Source organism: Mustelus asterias, chromosome 3, assembly GCF_964213995.1.
Source record: "Mustelus asterias chromosome 3, sMusAst1.hap1.1, whole genome shotgun sequence".
Classification (NCBI taxonomy): domain Eukaryota; kingdom Metazoa; phylum Chordata; class Chondrichthyes; order Carcharhiniformes; family Triakidae; genus Mustelus; species Mustelus asterias.
The window spans coordinates 22,013,576-22,032,571 of NC_135803.1; the positions used below are offsets into that span (position 1 = coordinate 22,013,576).

The 18,996-nt window shown below is 41.8% G+C and overlaps 1 protein-coding gene across 13 annotated transcripts in view; it reads right to left on the bottom strand.

Annotated features, from left to right (window-relative positions):
- trip12 (thyroid hormone receptor interactor 12) overlaps positions 1-18,996 on the bottom strand; it is a 160,237-nt gene that overhangs the window by 62,413 nt on the left and 78,828 nt on the right. For all 13 annotated transcript variants that reach the window (XM_078205851.1, XM_078205845.1, XM_078205874.1 and 10 more), the window contains 4 exons: positions 14,731-14,892; positions 11,586-11,654; positions 2,395-2,560; positions 237-354 (listed from right to left, as the gene is read on the bottom strand). In XM_078205851.1, the coding sequence (XP_078061977.1) occupies positions 237-354; positions 2,395-2,560; positions 11,586-11,654; positions 14,731-14,892 (515 nt within the window). The remainder of the gene's footprint in view (positions 1-236; positions 355-2,394; positions 2,561-11,585; positions 11,655-14,730; positions 14,893-18,996) is intronic.

Consider the following 18,996-nt stretch of genomic DNA (forward strand, 5'->3'; position numbering starts at 1 on the left):
AGCACAGAAGCTTATTCACCCACTGTGCTTATGCAGGCTCCTTTGAAAGAGGTACTCAAATGGTCCCATTCTCCTGCTCATTCCCAGCTACAAATAATCTTTTTGGCCAAGGCTAGAGAGTGGAATGCAGGTTAGGCTAGAGGGGAATCTTCAGCCCATTTTCTTTTTAGAAAGACATGCAAATTAGATTGACAGACACACAGATCAAAACCAGAAAGTTTTACAAAACACCTTACCAGATAAGGGAAGTAAGCTCATAAAGTTCTTGTGGACTTCTTGGTACCAGATCAATTTGTTCTTGGCAGCTGCCACTTGAAGCTCCGCAAAGTAAAAAACGAAGAGTTTCTGCAATGTCTACAGAGGAAAAGGAGGAAATAAAACCAGATACGACCTTCGAGTTCACAAAAAGAATGACCTGGATATACATCTGCTGGAACACTGCTGCCCTCCTCCTCCCCGCCCCAGACCTTCCAAAGGACATATGTAAGTTGGTGCAGTGGGCAGTTGGGTGGCAGATGAAACTCCATGCGGAGAAGTGCGAGGTGATGGATTTTGGTGTGAAGAACATGAAGGGATAGAATTCTTAAATGGGTGTAGAAGCAGAAGGATCTTGGTGTATATGTGCATAGAACATTGAAGGTGGTAGGACATGTGGAGAGATCAATTAATAACAGGACATTGTATATTAATAGGGGCACAGAGTACAAGAACAAGGAGGTTATGCTGAACTTACATAATAGTTAGATCTCAGCTGGAATATTATGTGCAGTTCTGGGCATCAATATAGAAAGGATGTGAATGCATTGGAGAGTGTGCAGAAGAAGTTTACAAGAATGGCTAAAGGGATGAGCAACGATGAAGATAGACTGGAGAGGTTGGTACTGTCCTCCTCGAGAGAAGGCGGCCAAGAGGAGATTTGATAGAGATGATCAAATTAGTAAGGAGGTTGGACAGAGTAGAGGGAGTAACTGCCCATTCATAAAAAGACCAAAAAGGAGGCAACAAAGATCTAAAGTGACTGGCAAAAGCAGCAAATGTGATGAGAAAAAAAATGTTTTCACATGAGTGATTCGGATCTGGAATGCACTGTCTTGAAGTGTGGTGCAGGCAAGTTTAATTGAGTCACTCAAAAGGGCATTAGATGATTACTTGAATAGAAACAATGTGCAGGGATATGGGAAAAACAGTAAGAAGTTTAACAACACCAGGTTAAAGTCCAACAGGTTTATTTGGTAGCAAAAGCCACACAAGCTTTCGGAGCTCTCAGCCCCTTCTTCAGGTGAGTGGGAATTCTGTTCACAAACAGAGCTTATAAAGACACAGACTCAATTTACATGAATAATGGTTGGAATGCGAATACTTACAACGAATCAAGTCTTTAAGAAACAAAACAATGTGAGTGGAGAGAGCATCAAGACAGGCTAAAAAGATGCGTATTGTCTCCAGACAAGACAGCCAGTGAAACTCTGCAGGTCCACGCAACTGTGGGAGTTACAAATAGTGTGACATGAACCCAATATCCCGGTTCATGTCACACTATTTGTAACTCCCACAGTTGCGTGGACCTGCAGAGTTTCACTGGCTGTCTTGTCTGGAGACAATACACATCTTTTTAGCCTGTCTTGATGCTCTCTCCACTCACATTGTTTTGTTTCTTAAAGACTGGATTCGTTGTAAGTATTCGCATTCCAACCATTATTCATGTAAATTGAGTCTGTGTCTTTATAAGCTCTGTTTGTGAACAGAATTCCCACTCACCTGAAGGGGCTGAGAGCTCCGAAAGCTTGTGTGGCTTTTGCTACCAAATAAACCTGTTGGACTTTAACCTGGTGTTGTTAAACTTCTTACTGTGTTTACCCCAGTCCAACGCCGGCATCTCCACATCATATGGGAAAAAGGCAGGGGAATGGCATTAAGTCATGATGCTCACATGGAGAGCTGGTGTAGACACTGGGGGTGAAATGACCTCCTCCTGCACCATAACAGTTGTGACGCAAGACACCTGCTGTGAAACTGTAACTATGAAAAGGAGTCTACCTGAATAATTTGGAAGTATTTTGAAGAGTTTCCATGTCCAGTTCAAAAACTGCTCAAGTTGTTTACCCAGAAACCAATGCTAAAAGGAAAAGGAACTATGACCTTGAGAGCGCTTCACCAACATTGTCAGTTAGCCATAGGTCATGTAGCAAATAGCTCTTAAACCAACTAAGTGCAAGGCACAAGTGCAAGTCCATAATCAGGTTGCGTTTTGGAAATTAAATTGAAGTTTAATTAAGCACAGTGTGCTGTGTTGCACCATATCAGTGTTCAATATTCTAAAATGAGCACGACATTTCTGTGGTGTCTCAATTCCAGAATGATAATTTGCCCCAATTAGAGCTGCAAAATACTTACTTTGCTTCATAAGTTGCACAGCCAGTGTGGGACAGTTCGAACACATCAACGAAAACATACGAACCACCATGATAAACATGCCAGAGCTGAGAATTGGGGGAGTTACCACCAGAAGTTGCTGTATGTTAGTCAACAAATCACGAGATGCCACCTGCTGCAACAAGTTCTATTAATAGAAGTGAAATGAAAAGATTATATTCCTCAAGTCTGATCTACAGCACAAAGACATATGAAGATCAAATACTTTTATTAGAACATAGAACATTAGAGCGCAGTACAGGCCCTTCGGTCCTCGATGTTGCGCCGACCTGTGAAACCAATCTAAAGCCCATCTAGCCTACACTATTCCAATATCATCCATAGCCTGCAATGCAGAGTCCAACTCCCCCAAACACCGCAAAGTTCTAATATACTGACTAGCATAATCTCCAGTGTGTGCAAGTGTACTTAAGTACTTGTACACAAATTGCATTTTCAACATTTCCATCTTTCAACTTTTAAAGCAAATAGAGACTAAAACATTCCACAAAACACTAACCCGAACAAACTTTACAAACTAATCTGAGTGCATGCCATTTTTCTTCACTTTGGGTCTCTGCAGTTTGAGATCTATTTGTCTACCTAATGGAGATGAAATCATGAAGTTGTAAAAATATGATCCATGGCACGAGTTCAAATCCCACCGAAGCAGCTAGACAATTTAAATTCAATGAATAGTTAAATTCAATTAAATAAAATTTGAAATTAGTAATCAGGAAACCACGAAACTACTGGACTGTCCTGAAAACTCATCTGGTTCACTATGTCATTCAGGGAAGCAAATCTGCTGTCCTCAGCCGGTCTGGTCGACAATTCCAGATCCACAGCAATGTGGTCGATTCTTGATTTCCCTTTGAAGTGGCCTAACAAGCCACTCAGTTGAATTCAAGACGGTGACTCACCACCACCTTCTGGAGGACAATACATGCTCATCTTACCAGTGACACCCATAAACTGTGACTACGCATGTGTAGTAGATGTAATTCCCAGCTTAAATGTAAAACAACAGGAAACAACTTGAAAGGACAGCAAGGTTCAGTGAGTTATTTCCCCTTTTGTGCCACAAGCTTTTAAAACGAATAGGCTCCCAGAGACACAATGTCCTTGCAGTTGAACCTTCAATATATGTCTGATTTTCAATTTGAGTTTATTAGATAACATTTCTTAAACACTGATTATTACAGCAGATCTATGTGGCTCAGTTTTGAATAAATCATATGGCTGTAATACATATGATACAGTTCTGATAAAAATAATCTAGCATGACATTACTAAAATAATCTTAAATGAAAAGATACTTGTCAGTCAAAATGTGGCAATATTGATCAATTAGTTTGAAGCAAATGGCCCAATGAACTGGAGCGTAATTTGTCACTAGCCCATGATACACAGACATCTAACAAATTTAAATAAAATAGTCTTATACCATTTTCAATTAAATATCAGAAAATGCACACCGTATTTGACCGACTTCTATATTTAAGAAAAATAAGAAAGGAGAAAGCAAGAGCTGAAGGAGGGCAATTTTTCAGAACGATTGCATAAAAAATAATGTGCCCAAGGGTTCAATTCTGAGCAACGTTCACTATATTATGATTTGAATCTCACCCTAGAGGGAGTAGTGCCAAACTTTTCAGACAACAGTAAAATAGGAATAATTAAGACCAAAAGGAAACTGCAGAGGCATATTGATAAGATTGGAAAATGGTTTAGAAAGTGAAAGACCGAAACTCAACTTCAGTAGATCTAAAAGTGATACATTTTGATCAAAAAGGTAGTTATCCTTTAAACAGAAATAGGTTCGGTGCTGTGGAGAAGCAGAGAAATTTGGGACACAGACTCATAAGCTGATGAGGCTGCAAGACAAAAAATAAATGAAATTCCAGGTTTTATAACAAAAGGCATGGAATATAAAAGTCAGGAGATAATATATAAAGGTTCAGTAATGCAATGGTTATTACTGGATTAACAATCCAGTTTTTCTTAAAATTTATTCGTTAGTGTCACAAGTAGGTTTGGCTTAACACTACATTGGAGTTACTGTGAAAATCCCCTAGTCGCCACACACCGGCACCTGTTCGGGTACACAGAGGGAATTTAGCACGGCCAATGCACCTAACCAGCACGTCTTTCAGACTGTGGGAGAAAACAGGAGCACCCGGAGGAAATCCACGCAGACACGGGGAGAACGTGTAGACTCTGTGCAGACAGAGACCTGAGCCGGGAATCGAACCTGGGTCCCTGGCAGTGCGAGGCAGCAGTGCAAACCACTGGGCCACCATGCCGCCCGAGGGGCCTGGACGAATGGTTCAGAAAAATTGGTACAAATCCCACCACAACAGTTGGGGAATTTACATTCAGCTAATTAAATAAAGGCTGGAGTAAAAAACCTAGCATAAGTAAAAACCCATCTAATTCACTAATTTCCTTTAGGGAAGGAAATCTTCCATCCTTACCAAGTCAGGCCTGTGTGTGAATCCAGACCTACAGCTACGTGGTTGTCTCTTTACTACTCTGAAATGGCCTAGCAAGTCACTCAGTTGTACTGAAGGTGGTTCACCACCAGCTTCTCAAGGACAATTAAATATGGGCAAGAAATGCTGGCCATGCCAGTGACATCAACATCCTGCGAATGAAGTTTAAAAAATTCTCATTTAGAGGAAAGCCCAGTTGTTAATATTTGACTGCAATTTGCCCAAGTGTCCCATCGTAGTTTGGATTGTGACTGGTCAGCCATTGTCACCTTCACTTTACGTATCTCACCTTTATTCCTTTAATTTTTCCAAATATGTATACATAAACAGCCAACTAAAATGGAGAGCTACTAGAACTGTGCCCCTTGAATTAGGGTGCAGTCATCTGTTCTTGCACCACTCTGCAGCTTTGACTTCTGGCCATGTATTTAATTTCTTTGAAAATTAAACTAATTTAATTGAGAACCCACTGCAGTCTACTCATCTTCAGTGTGAACCAATAACAAGAGTTGCTGTTGGCTGTTTACATCTCCCCAACATCCACTACAGCTGTTATCCAACAACTTTCCAGAACTACATGGTGTCAAACTCAAGTTTTTGAACTATTGATAAAATAAAATTCCATGACTTTTCGGCAACTTTATATTAAAGACAACATTTATGGATCACATGAAAAATATCAGAGCAAGTGGGTCTGGACAATTGACAGTCAGAGCAATACAGCACAGAAACAGGCCCTTTAGCCGGACATGCAGCATTTTAGAAGCGTCATTTTCTTTGCCGGGTGCTTGTTCCTGCTCTGAAGAAAGCAACCGGAAGTCCTCTACCTCAACAAAAATCTGCAACTGGTACCAACAAAAACATCTCTCTCCACACGAGGCAAAAGAGAGAGGGGGGACTGGGGAATGTGGCACATATGACTCGGCCAATTGCTGCATCATTCTGGCTGTGTCCAAAAGCAGTCAAGCTGGTGTGTAGACCAATTGGCAGACTACTTCTCCAATGACTGCCATCAGTAGTGGTAATGAGCAGGATCAGACAAGGGAGAAAAAGGCTGTACTGGATTCCGGTTATGCAAAGCAAAGAATGTGGAGAGTTGGGTGACAGAAAAACATTTGAAAAGGTTGGAATTCACAGAAAAAGTCTCATCCCCGTCTTTATAAAATGTCCATTATTTTTCCATGACATTTTTTGAAATTCCCATGACTTTTCCAGGTTTCCATGACCTGCAGGAACCTTGGTACACATCAGTTAATCTTGGACACGATGGTTTGAATCATGTTTTGATGGCTGGGTCACATTTGATATCAACTCAGGTGGCCAGTGAGGAAGTAGCTGTTCAAATGCATTTAACCTGGTTAACTTTCCAATACAATGATATTAAAACAAAAACCATTACGATGTGTTCGCTTCTCATGGATGCCACCCATCTCTACAACTGGCACTGAGCACTTTCAATACCAATGATTAGCAGCTCAGTTTCAACACCTGGTTAGGTCCAGCTGCACAGATTATGGCATCAGCTACCTGAATTCACTGTGGCTAGTATCTGTTAATTTCACCAATATGTGCAATAATTCTTTTAAAAATTGCAGAATGAATTGGTTTTTTAAAAAATCTGAGCCTAGCAAATTAAAGTGCAAGCAAAGATGGCACGTGGTTCCACACTTCAGGTTTTTCACAAAAAACAAAGTGTCTGAACACCAAAATGGGGCAGGGAGAGAGAGAAATACTAGCGCAACCTCGGGACAGAAGTATTCTTAAAGTAGTAACGTTTATTGGGTCAGCTTTGCAACATGTGAAATTAGTGCACACAGATCAGTGCTGCATGATGACAAGAGGGATCCTCCATTACCAATGTAAATAATTTAGCTACAAAAGTGAAATTGTCAGCGTACTAAAATACAGACTCCAAGGATCTCATTTCTACAGATACATGAAGTCAGAGATATACAGCACAGAAACAGGCCCTAACTCGTCCATGCTGAACAGGTTTCCTACACTGAACTAGTCTCATTTGCCTGCGTTTGGCCCATATCCCTCAACCCTTCTCAGCCATGTACCCGTCTAATTGTACCAGCCTCTACCACCTCATTCCATATACACTGAAAAAGTTGCCCCTCAAGTTGCTTTTAAATCTTGCCCCTCTCACCTTAAACCTATGGCCCTCTAGTTTTGGTCTCCACTGCCCTAGGGAAAAGACCTTGGCTATTCACCTCATCTTGCTAGGGCTTTCAGGTTGGTGCTGATCTTTCAAAAATTCCACTTTCAGGGAAGGACCAGTGGCAGGCCATATTGAAAGCTACATGAAGCCATGATGAAAAATAACTTTGGTTTAATCAAGTACTCTCGCTGACAAGTCCGAAGCTCCTGGTTTCAAACTCCATTCCACAGATTAGGGACACAACTTCCTTTATGCAACAAGTAGCAACGAACACTGTCTTGAGTGTGGTGGAACTGGAGACCACCAATGATTTTGCAAGAAAATGGGATGGGCACTGACTATGGAAATAGAGTGAGGAACAGAAATGACTGGATTGCTCAATGGGTTAAATAGTTATTGCTGCCAAGAAGGAGGCTATGCCCCTTTTAAATCAAAGGGGATTATACAGGAAAAAACAAAATTGCACTAATATAGTCTTTCAGAAAGATGCTCAAGCATTTTCAGTCATATTGGCAGGTCTAACAGCTCCCGAATCTCGAATGCACACTCGTTCTAATCTTTATTTCTCCAAGTTTATAAAAAAAACTGAAGCCAACATTCACGAATAAAATTATCCTCTAACGTAACAATTAAATGTACACAAAGGTGCGGCTTAAATTAATTACAGCTAATTTTTTTTGTCCAGTTTGCTACTATGGTTTGGCCACAAAAATCAATGGTTATGTCAATTAGTTTGCTGCATTTTTCAAATATGGTTAGCAGCTAAGGACTTAAAGCTCATCAACACATCCAGCTGGCATGCATGACATGATCTAACCAGAAAAGACAGAACTCCACACATACTGCAGCAAAAACACACATGAAATCTATTGATAGAAATAAAGCAAGCGAAAAAGGCACATCAAAATCTACAATGGGAACTAAAAATACAAAACTGAAAGTATCTGAGAATGTACAAAACATCCAAAAAAGAACCCCACACCAAAAAAGAACCTTGCACTAAATAAATTCTTTGGCTGAATTTACAATTGCAACAGCAACTTATATTTTACAGTTCATTTAACCTGATGAAACATCCCAAAGCAGCTCACTGGAGCATTAGAAAACAAAATGACACAACCACATAAGGAGATAATAGGTCACATGACCAAAGCCTAGCTAAAGGGGTAGGTTTTAAGAAATCCCTTACAGGATGAAAGTGCTGTAGAAAGGGAGAGAGTCAAAAGGAGGCAATTCCTGAGCTTAGGGCCCTGGCAACGTAAGAAAGAGCTAGGAATTGTGAAGCAATTATAATTGGCAATGCACAAGAGGCCAGAAATAGCAGAATGCAGACATCCTGGAGGGTTTTGGGGCTGAAGATTGCAGCACTTTTAAAATATTACTTCATGTGATGTAGGTGTCACTGGCAAGGCCAGCATCTGTTGCCCATCCCTAATTGTTCCTGAATGGAATGGCTGGCTTGGCCACTTCACAGGGCAGTCAAGAGCCAAGCACCTTGCTGTGTGTGGGTCTGAAATCGCATGAAGACCAGACCAGGTAAGAATGGTAGATATCCTTCCATGATGTGGAGATGCCCTTCCCTCAAGGACATTAGTGAACCAGATGCATTTTTATGACAACTGATGACTTTGACAGTAAAACTAACTTTCAATTCCAGATTTTTATTTACTAAATTTAAATTCCACCAGCTGCCGTGGTGGGATTTGAACCCTTGTCCCCAAACCATTTGCCTGGGCAAACAGGAAGGGGTAAAGAGGGATTGACAAAAATGATAACTTTAAAGTCAAGACACTGTTCGACCCTTGAGACAACGTAGGTCTGAGAGCACGGAGGTAATAGATGAACATGCTGGGAGTTAAAACAGGGGCTGCAGTTTTGGACGACCTCAAGGTTATGGAGGGTAGGAGACAGAAGACTAGCCAGGTTACATGGAAGAATTGGATCTAGAGGTAATGAAACCATGAAATGGGGGTTACCACAGCAGATGAGGTGAAATGGGGCAAAGTTGAGCGATGCTAGAGGCGAAAAGTGGCAGTTTCAGTGAATGCAGAATGAGATTGGAAGCTCATCCTTGGGTCTAATGTGACATCAAAGTTGCAAACAGACTGACTTAATCTCAGACCGTTGCCAGGGTTAACAATGGGCACAGGAGCTAGGAAACTGAATCTGGAGTAGGGACTGAAAACTACAGCTTTAGCCTTCCCATTTGAGGAAATCTCTGTTCATCCAATACTGAATGTTGGACAAGCAGCCTGATAATTCCACAATAGTGGAAGAGTCAAAAGATATGGTAGTGGCGAGATAGAGATGGGTGTCGACAGCACGTGAAAACTAATGGTGCCTTTGGATGCTGTTACCAAGGGACAGCATGTTGATGAGAAAAAAAAATAGGGGGCCAAGAATGGATCCTTTGGGGACACCAGAGGTAACAGTGAGGGAGCAGGAAACGAAGTCATTGGAACTAATTCTCTGGCTTAAATTGGATAGATAATAATGGTGCCACGTGAGAACAATGGAGTGATGGAGGAGGATGATGGAAGTGATCAACCATGTTAACGGTTGCAGACAGGTCAAGAAGGATGATGCGTGAAGAGCTACTTTGACACTCTGGCAGGGTGGAAACCTGTTTGAAGTTCTGGGAAATATGGGAATGGAATTAGATCAGAGAATCATAGAACCCTGCAGTGCAGAAAGAGGCCATTTGGCCCATCGAGTCTGCACCGACCACAATCCCACCCAGGCCCTACCCCCATATCCCTACATATTTTATCCACTAATCCCTCTAACCTACACATCTCAGGAAACTACGGGGCAATTTTATCATGGCCAATCAACCTAACCCACACATCTTTGGACTGTGGGAGGAAACCGGAGCACCCAGGAGGAAACCCACGCAGACACGAGGAGAATGTGCAAACTCCACACAGACAGTGACCTGAGCCGGGAATCGAACCCAGGTCCCTGGAGCTGTGAAGCAGCAGTGCTAACCACTGTGCTACCGTGCCGCCCGAAAGCCCGAATTGAACAGCAGCATCATGTTCAGGGACATTGGAGAGGAAATGGTACTCTCCAATGGTACTGTAGTTTGCAACGATGGTGGGGCCAAGGATTGTTTCTTTTGAGGGGAGGGTTTTTGTAGGGACAACATTGGGAGCGGGAGCAACTGTTTGGGGCTAGGAGGGGGTTTGGGTGATCAGGTTGGTTGGAGTAGGATTGAGGGAACAGAAGATTAGTCACATTGAACACGAGCTCAGAGGGGTAAAGAGGAGATTGGAGAAAAAGAGAAAGATGTGAATTGAGGGCTAAGGCAGGTCAGAGCATTCAAGGAAGTTTGGCCAGGTAGAATCATGGGAGGGAGGGACACAACAGAAGCAACTAATAAGATTGTTTCAATTTTAGTGACAAAACCATCCACGAGTTCCTTGCACTCACACTCAATGTGCAACTTTTCTCCTTTAAATCTCCCATCAACAACCCTCTTCCAAAAAAGACCACTTTATCCCCTTGCACATTACAGGTGCAGGGAAGAGGGGTTAAAGAAAGTTTGTAATTAAGAAAATAAGCCAGGTGTTATTGATGCGATAACGAGCCAGAATACCATTGCAACCTGGAATTTTGTGATCTATAACAAAATCTCTCTCTAGCTATACGGCCAAAATTTTCAAGACATTAGTTTTTCAACTTGCACTAAAATGTAGTACAATCAGTTTTCCCTAATCCCTCAATATGGGTCATAATTATCAGGGAAGTTGACTGGTGAGTGAACAAAAATGCACTCAACAGCAGGGCTTTAAAATAGTTAAGTAAAATGCACATGTACAGAGTGCTTGTAAAACTCTTCCCCAAATTATATGTATTTAAATCATAAAGGATAAAGAGAAACCCAGTGTCACCTAATACTAGGTCTTGAACAGAAAACAATTCCACCAGACCAGCGCTCTTCACATTCCCACCCACAAGTCTAAGAACGGATTGCTTCTTGCCATCTAAGCCTTTCAACCAAAGCAAAAATTCCCGTCCAAAGCAAAAATGTATTTCCAGAGATGAGGTACTTATTAAAAAAAGTATACTAGTTAAAGAAAAAAAGTAAAATTCATCTAACTTTTAGATAAACGCTTTCTGAAACAAATTATCTGTTGCACTATAAGGTGCTCTTGGTCATACAAATCCTTTCCATAAAAAGATTCAGTACAGGCTCCTCCAAATTATGAAATCTCAGGCTATTTAGTGAGGTTTGTGATAATTTCCCAATTCCATTTAATAGGCTAAAAATGCAATTTGCATTTCAGCTGCCAACTTCCAGCACTGGACAAAGTTTCAAAATAAACACCACTGTAGATATACCAACCACACAGCGGCTATGAACTGCTCTGCAATTCAAATATGTACAACATTTCCTCCAACACAATTTTTATAAAACAAAACTGAAGGAAGTTTGATTTTGACAACTTTCTAATGCTCCCGCATATAAACTGGAAGTGTCATCGGTAAAATAGCACATTTAAATATCTTACTTCTTCATGTTGAAAGTTGTCCACCAGTCGAGCAAAACACAGGCAAGTACTTTCGACAGATTTCTTATCCTAATCAGAAACAAAAAGTTGCCTTTTTAAATATTACACCAGGTCCCAAGTTAGCAATTTTCAACTACAATCACAAAATTATTTCAGAGGATGTTTTGTCATTGAAGTATCAAAACAGAATCCGACATGGTGAAACAGCTAATTCAGCTCAAGGTTCTTTGACAAGACATCTTACTTTTTTCATTACTTCATCCATATTCTTGTGCCTTTTTGCTTCCAAAGGACCTTCTCCTATACTGTAACCATTCTTTGACACTTCACAAAGAATGGACTTACTATTTCCTCTGGTCAAGTTTATTGAATTTCATTTGTACCTATACATATTAATACTACAGTTAATGTTGGGAGTATAATAAACAATTTTCGTTATCCAGATTTGTTTTAATGTTGTATTGAGGTTTATAAGACCTGTTTTAGTATGTCTTTAAATTTAGAGTAAAATGAAAGGAGTCACGTGTCCTGTACTGGAATTTGCCTTTGTAACCCTAGATGGTTTGATTGTTGGGAGGTCTAGGAAGACTTAGACTGTTTTATGGGAAAGGTGACGTGAAGTATTTATCTTAGTGACTATGGCAGCAACCTGTGCATTAAGCTGTTAGAAAACAGATAGCAAGTTGTGCCAACAATCCTTTGACTTGCGACAATCAGTTTCTGAAAACCACACACTGGGAGGCAATGGTGTAATGGTATTGTCACTGAAACCCAGAGCAAGATCTGGGGACCTGAATTCAAATCCCACCAGATGATGAAATTTGAATTCAATTTTTTTTAAACAAAGGGGTCAGCATTAAAAACTTCCTGAGCACAATACCCACCCTCTTCAATGATTTCAGCCAATGCCTCAGGAAAAAGACAAACTACCTCCTTAACAGCACTGGCAGCTTCACTGGACACCCCGATGCGATACAAATTGACCCTAGTTTTAAAACACATTAACCTATTTACATTACAAGGCTCAACATTAGAATTCTTCCCCCGCTGCTTCTTCAGATCTTAAAGACTCTTAGCCTTTCCTGAATTATGCCTAAACTTAGGAGCTGGACGCCTCAACGTGCCGCTGAGTTCTTAGTTTGTCTTTCAGGATACTCACTGTAGTCATTCAGGGACATATCTGAAGGTAAACCAATTTCTCGACCAACGTTTTGTCTCATTCATTACAGACCTCTTAATTATTTTCATTTTTGTTTCCATAGTAATCTCTCCACATTTCTTAGAAGAAACATCCCTTGCACTAGACTTGAACTTTTCTGCCATTATTATGGGCCAAGAAACTCCAAATTTTAAGAAACACTTTGGAAAAGGCACCAAGTACTGAATATTGATGCGCATGTGCGTATGGATGCCAATAAGTTGCTTTGCAACTAACATGGCATTGGGAGGTTGCCACTGACAGTACCATAAGGTCAAAACTAATGTGGGAAAGACGGATCTGGGTGTCAATTTACAAATATAAACACTGTTTGAAAGTCGAGGGCTATCTGCATTTGTGGATAATAGGAATATGTTTTATCTTTAGGTTTATGCTTAATTTGTATTCTTCATATGTGGGTTAACGCACAATGAATTGCAAATTTAAAACATTGAATTGAAAATCGTTATACTAAAGCAAGGTTTAAACATTCATTCAGTAAGAGTTGGAGCTATATAAAACCTTGGTTAGGCCGCATTTGGAGTACTGCGTGCACTTCTGGTCACCACATTATCAGAAGGATGTGGAAGCTTTGGAGAGAGTGCAAAGAAGGTTCACCAGGATGTTGCCTGGTCTCGAGGCTGTTGGCTATGAGGAGAAATTGCATAATTGCAGAAATTTTCACTGGAAAAACAGAGGCTGATGAAAGACCTGATCGAGGTCTATAAAATGAGGGGCATAGACAGGGTGGATAGTCAGAGGCTTTTACCAAGGGTGGAAGTGTCAATTACAAGGGGGCACAGGTTCAAGGTGAGAGGGGGAAAGTTTAAGGGAAATGTGCGGAGGAGGAGTGGGTGCCTGGAACACGCTGCCAGAGGACGTGGTGGAAGCAGGCACATGAGCAACATTGAAGAAGCATCTGATGGGTTCGTGAATAGGGAGGAAATAGTTGGATACGGCCCGAGCAAGGACAAAAGGTTTCTTTTAAATTAGGGCATCATGATTGGCACAGGCTTGGAGGGCCGAAGGGCCTGTTCCTGCATTGTACTTTTCTCTGTTCTTTATAGCAAAATACTGAACACAAGTACTTTTCTTCCAACTGACATTTAGGAGCATGAAATACTTAAAACCAACAATTGGAAACTTCCATGTTCAACTCACCGCTCAGGAATGCATAAGAAATAGTTGACATATTAAGATGTGAATTCTGTTTCAAAGTAGCAAGAGTCACAAAACTCTGTGTACTGAGCCTAAATTTTGGGAGTGAGAGCTGCTTTCCCATATTAAACTTGTCACATTTAGCTGGTCTTCCCGGAAATAGTACACCACGGAATCCAAAATGCTAGGAATGCAGAGTCTGGCTCTAGGACAGCATAAAAGTCGGTCAATAATGCCACTAAAGAGAGCCAGCAGGGTTGTACTGATGTGTAAATCCCCTTCAACAGCACCTTCCAAATCTGTGACCTCTACCACCTAAAAAGGAAAAAGGCAGCAGATGCATGGAAACACCATGTACAAGCTCCCCTCCAAGTCATATATCATGCTGATTTGGGATTATATCGTCATTCCTTCACTGTTAGTGGATCAAAGTCCTGGAACACTCTTCCTTACAAGCACTGTGGGTCTATGTCACATGGACTGCGGCAGTTCAAGAAAGCAACTGATCACCATCTTTTCAAGGGATGGGAAACAAATGCTGGTCGAGCCAGCAATGCCACATTCAGTGAATGAATGAATGAATAAATAAAATAAATAAAGGGTGGCACTGACAGTAGCAGGTTCACCACGAGCCACTGGCCAAACCAAGCCAATAAATGCAGCTATTATGAACACTACAATAACCTTGGTTTTGGGTTTTTACATTTATGTTATTCAATACAAGTTGTGAAAAAATTAATCCACAGAATTGACACACATCGCCATCAACAGAAAATGTTTCTTCACTACCTGATGAGTGAGCCTCTGGGTTAATAAGGGCAATGAATCAGCAACAAAGTGAAATTCATCAGGAGTAATACTTTGGCAGCAATTTGCTGCTATTGCCAGGGCATTTCGCTGGGCATTGATGCTGAAGAACTCCAGGTACAGCAAGCAGTCAGCCAATCCTCCCTTAAAAGTTATGAAAAAGAGTAATTAGCATTATTTTGGCAGAATGAAGGTGATGAGATGAACAAGGAGAAAAGAACACATTTCGCGAAACAATCTTAAACAATATCATTTTTACACAAATTCCTTTTCTCCATCAAAAATATTCATCTAGAAATAACAGATGTTGATTTCTTGGATATCACTGGAATATTGTGAGCAACAAGCTTAAGGGAATAAGATGGAATTTTTTGAGGTGAAGAAAACACTAGATTCAGTCTAGTTATATCAGTTTCTTCAAAACCTATGCCCTTGGCTGGTCTTAGTAATCAACTCAGTACACAACCACTAATCACTACAAAACTCCCTTTTTGTCTAGTTTCCAGTCCGTTTTGCCTGCGTTCCATGATCGCTAGATTTTTGTTTTCATGTTCAGTTTTGCTGCTCAACCTTTTGAATCTACGCCCAGGTTTCCATTTCCCTGTCCAGCTCGTTTAAACCTCCCCCACAGAACAAGTTTCCCTGCCATAATACTGGCTCAAGTCCTGTGGAGGTGCAAACCCATCAGTTTATATAGGTTCCATCTGCCTCAGAACTAGTCCCAACACCCCAGAACACGAACGCCTTCCCTTCCTGCAATCTCTCTCCAGTCACACATTCATCTCCACCATCTATCTTGTCCCATGGCACTACACAAGAGATCTAGAAAAGGCTCCTTTTTTTTGGATTTACTTACTGAAGCTTCCTTCAACCATACAGCATACCTCAAAAGGATATGCAGCAATTCACCTCTATCAGTATAAAGGAGGGGAGAAAATGGGAAAGAAAAACCAGGCTAGATTTCACAATTCAAATAGCAAAGCAGTGAAGGATAGACTCGAGTCTAGCTTTGAGAGATTTACTAGCTTTTATTTGTACAGGCATACATTAAATAGAATGCAGTGCCAATATAAAATACACTTTCAGCCTGCTCCTTCATACACGAGCACACAGAGTCCCCAGTTAATGGCCACCAACTGAGTACAATTAATCATCCAATTAATGTATAATTAGACCAGAAATACCACTCCTGATCTGCACCAGTTACCTGTGCTTACAATTCGTGAATAGAGTACCAGGAAGGAATAGCAAAAACTTAGCATCCCCTGGTCACAATTTCTATCATGTCTCACACAAATGACTAATAACATTTAAGTAACTTAAACAGTTTTTGATGAAGGTAAGGCTGTTGGAGGTTTACAAGGATTTCCAAAACAATTTGATAAAGTGCCAGCCAACAGACTTGTGAACAAGGTTGGAGACTGGAATAAAAGGGACAGTAGGAACATGCATACGAAATTGGCTGAGTGACAGGAAACAGAGTAGAGGTGAACGGTTGTTTTCCAGATGGCGCAATTTAAAAATGTACAGACAATACAAAGCTTGCAAGTAGTGTGAACAATGAGAAGGATGTACAGAACTTCAAAAGGACAGAGACAAGTTGATGAAATGGGTGGACACAAGGCAGATGAGATTCAATGTGGAAAAATGTGAAGTGATTCATTGTAGTGGGAAGAGCTTGGGACAGATAATGCAAGAAAACGGGTACATACAATTCTATAGGGTATGCAGAGGGAGCTGGGTGTATGTGTGCATAAGTCACTGAAGGTGACAGAGCTTGTTGAGTGTGTAGTTAGTAAAACATGAAGTACCCTGGCCTTTATCAATAAGTCATGATGGGGAGATGCCGGCGTTGGACTGGGGTAAACACAGTAAGAAGTTTAACAACACCAGGTTAAAGTCCAACAGGTTTATTTGGTAGCAAAAGCCACTAGCTTTCGGAGCGCTGCCCCTTTGTCAGGTGAGTGCGAGTTCTTTTCACAAACAGGGCATATAAAGACACAAACTCAATTTACATGAATAATGGTTGGAATGTGAATACCTACAGCTAATCAAGTCTTTAAGATACAAAAGAATGTGAGTGGAGAGAGCATCAAGACAGGCTGAAGTGATGTGTATTGTCTCCAGACAGGACAGCCAGTGAAACTCTGCAGGTCCAGGCAGGCTGTGGGGATTACAAATAGTGCGACATGAACCCAATATCCCGGTTGAGGCCGTCCTCATGTGTGCGGAACTTGGCTATCAGTTTCTGCTCAGCGACTCTGCGCCGCCGTGTGTCGTGAAGGCCACCTTGGAGAACACTTACCCGAATATCAGAGGCCGAATGCCCATGACCGCTGAAGTGCTCCCCAACAGGAAGAGAACAGTCTTGCCTGGTGATTGTCGAGCAGTGTTCATTCATCCATTGTCGCAGCGTCTGCATGGTTTCCCCAATGTACCATGCCTCGGGACATCCTTTCCTGCAGCGTATCAGGTAGACAACGTTGGCCGAGTTGCAAGAGTAGGTACCGTGTACCTGGTGGATGGTGTTCTCACGTGAGATGATGGCATCTGTGTCGATGATCCGGCATGTCTTGCAGAGGTTGCTGTGACAGGGTTGTGTGGTGTCGTGGTCACTGTTCTCCTGAAGGCTGGGTAGTTTGCTGCGGACAATGGTCTGTTTGAGGTTGTGCGGTTGTTTGAAGGCAAGAAGTGGGGGTGTGGGGATGGCCTTGGCGAGATGTTCGTCTTCATCAATGACATGTTGAAGGCTCCGGAGGAGATGCCGTAGCTTCTCCGCTCCGGGGAAGTACTGGACAACGAAGGGGAAACCATGCAGACGCTGCGACAATGGATGAATGAACACCGCTCAACAATCACCAGGCAAGACTGTTCTCTTCCTGTTGGGGAGCACTTCAGCGGTCACGGGCATTCGGCCTCTGATATTCGGGTAAGCGTTCTCCAAGGCAGCCTTCACGACACACGACGGTGCAGAGTCGCCGAACAGAAACTGATAGCCAAGTTCCGCACACGAGGACGGCCTCAACCGAGATATTGGGTTCATGTCACACTATTTGTAATCCCCACAGCCTGCCTGGACCTGCAGAGTCTCACTGGCTGTCCTGTCTGCAGACAATACATATCTCTCTAGCCTGTCTTGATGCTCTCTCCACTCACATTGTTTGTATCTTAAAGACTTGATTAGCTGCAAGTATTCACGTTCCAACCATTATTTTGTAAATTGAGTTTGTGTCTTTATATGCCCTGTTTGTGAATAGAACACTCACTCACCTGACGAAGGGGCAGCGCTCCGAAAGATAGTGTGGCTTTTGCTACCAAATAAACCTGTTGGACTTTAACCTGGTGTTGTTAAACTTCTTACTGTACTTACTTTATCAATAAGGACAGAGTACAAAATCAGGGAAGTTATTTAAACCTATATAAAACACCAGAGTATCCCATCTAGTTCTGGGCACCACACTTTAGGAAGGATAGCAAGTCATTAAAGATAGCGCAGGAAAGATTCACGAGAATAGTTCTAGGAATGAGGAACTTCAGTTATGTGGATAGATTGGAGAAGTTGGAGCTTTTCTCCATGGAAAAGAGAAAGTCAAGAGGCATTCAAAATCATGACCAATGAATAGAGGGAAAATATTCTGATTGTGTGGGAGCCCACAGATCCTTAAAGGTGGCAGCACAGGTGGAAAAGGTGAAGGCGGCATATGGCATGCTTGCCTTTATTGGACGGGGCATAGAATATAAAAGTTGGCATATGATGTTGCAGTTATACAGAACGTTGGTTAAGCCACATTTGGAATACTGCGTCCAGTTCTGGTCGCCACACTACCAGAAGGACGTGGAGGCTTTGGAGAGAGTGCAGAAAAGGTTTACCAGGACGTTGCCTGCTATGAAGGGTATTAGCTATGAGGTGAGATCGAGTAAGCTAGGGTTGTTCTCCCTGGAAAGACGGAGGATGAGGGGCGACCTAATAGAAGTTTATAAAATTATAAAGGGCAAAAATAGGTGAACAGTTGGAAGCTTTTTCCCAGGTCAGAAATGACAAACACAAGGGGTCACAAGTTCAAGGTAAGGGGGGAGGGGGCGGGGTTGGGGGGGGCGGAGGGGAAGAGGAAAGGTTCAATACAGATATGCGGGGGACGTATTTTACACAGAGGGTGGTGGGGGCCTGGAATGCACTACCAAGCAAAGTGGTTGAGGCAGACACGCTAGGATCATTTAAGACTTATCTAGATAGCCACATGAACAGAC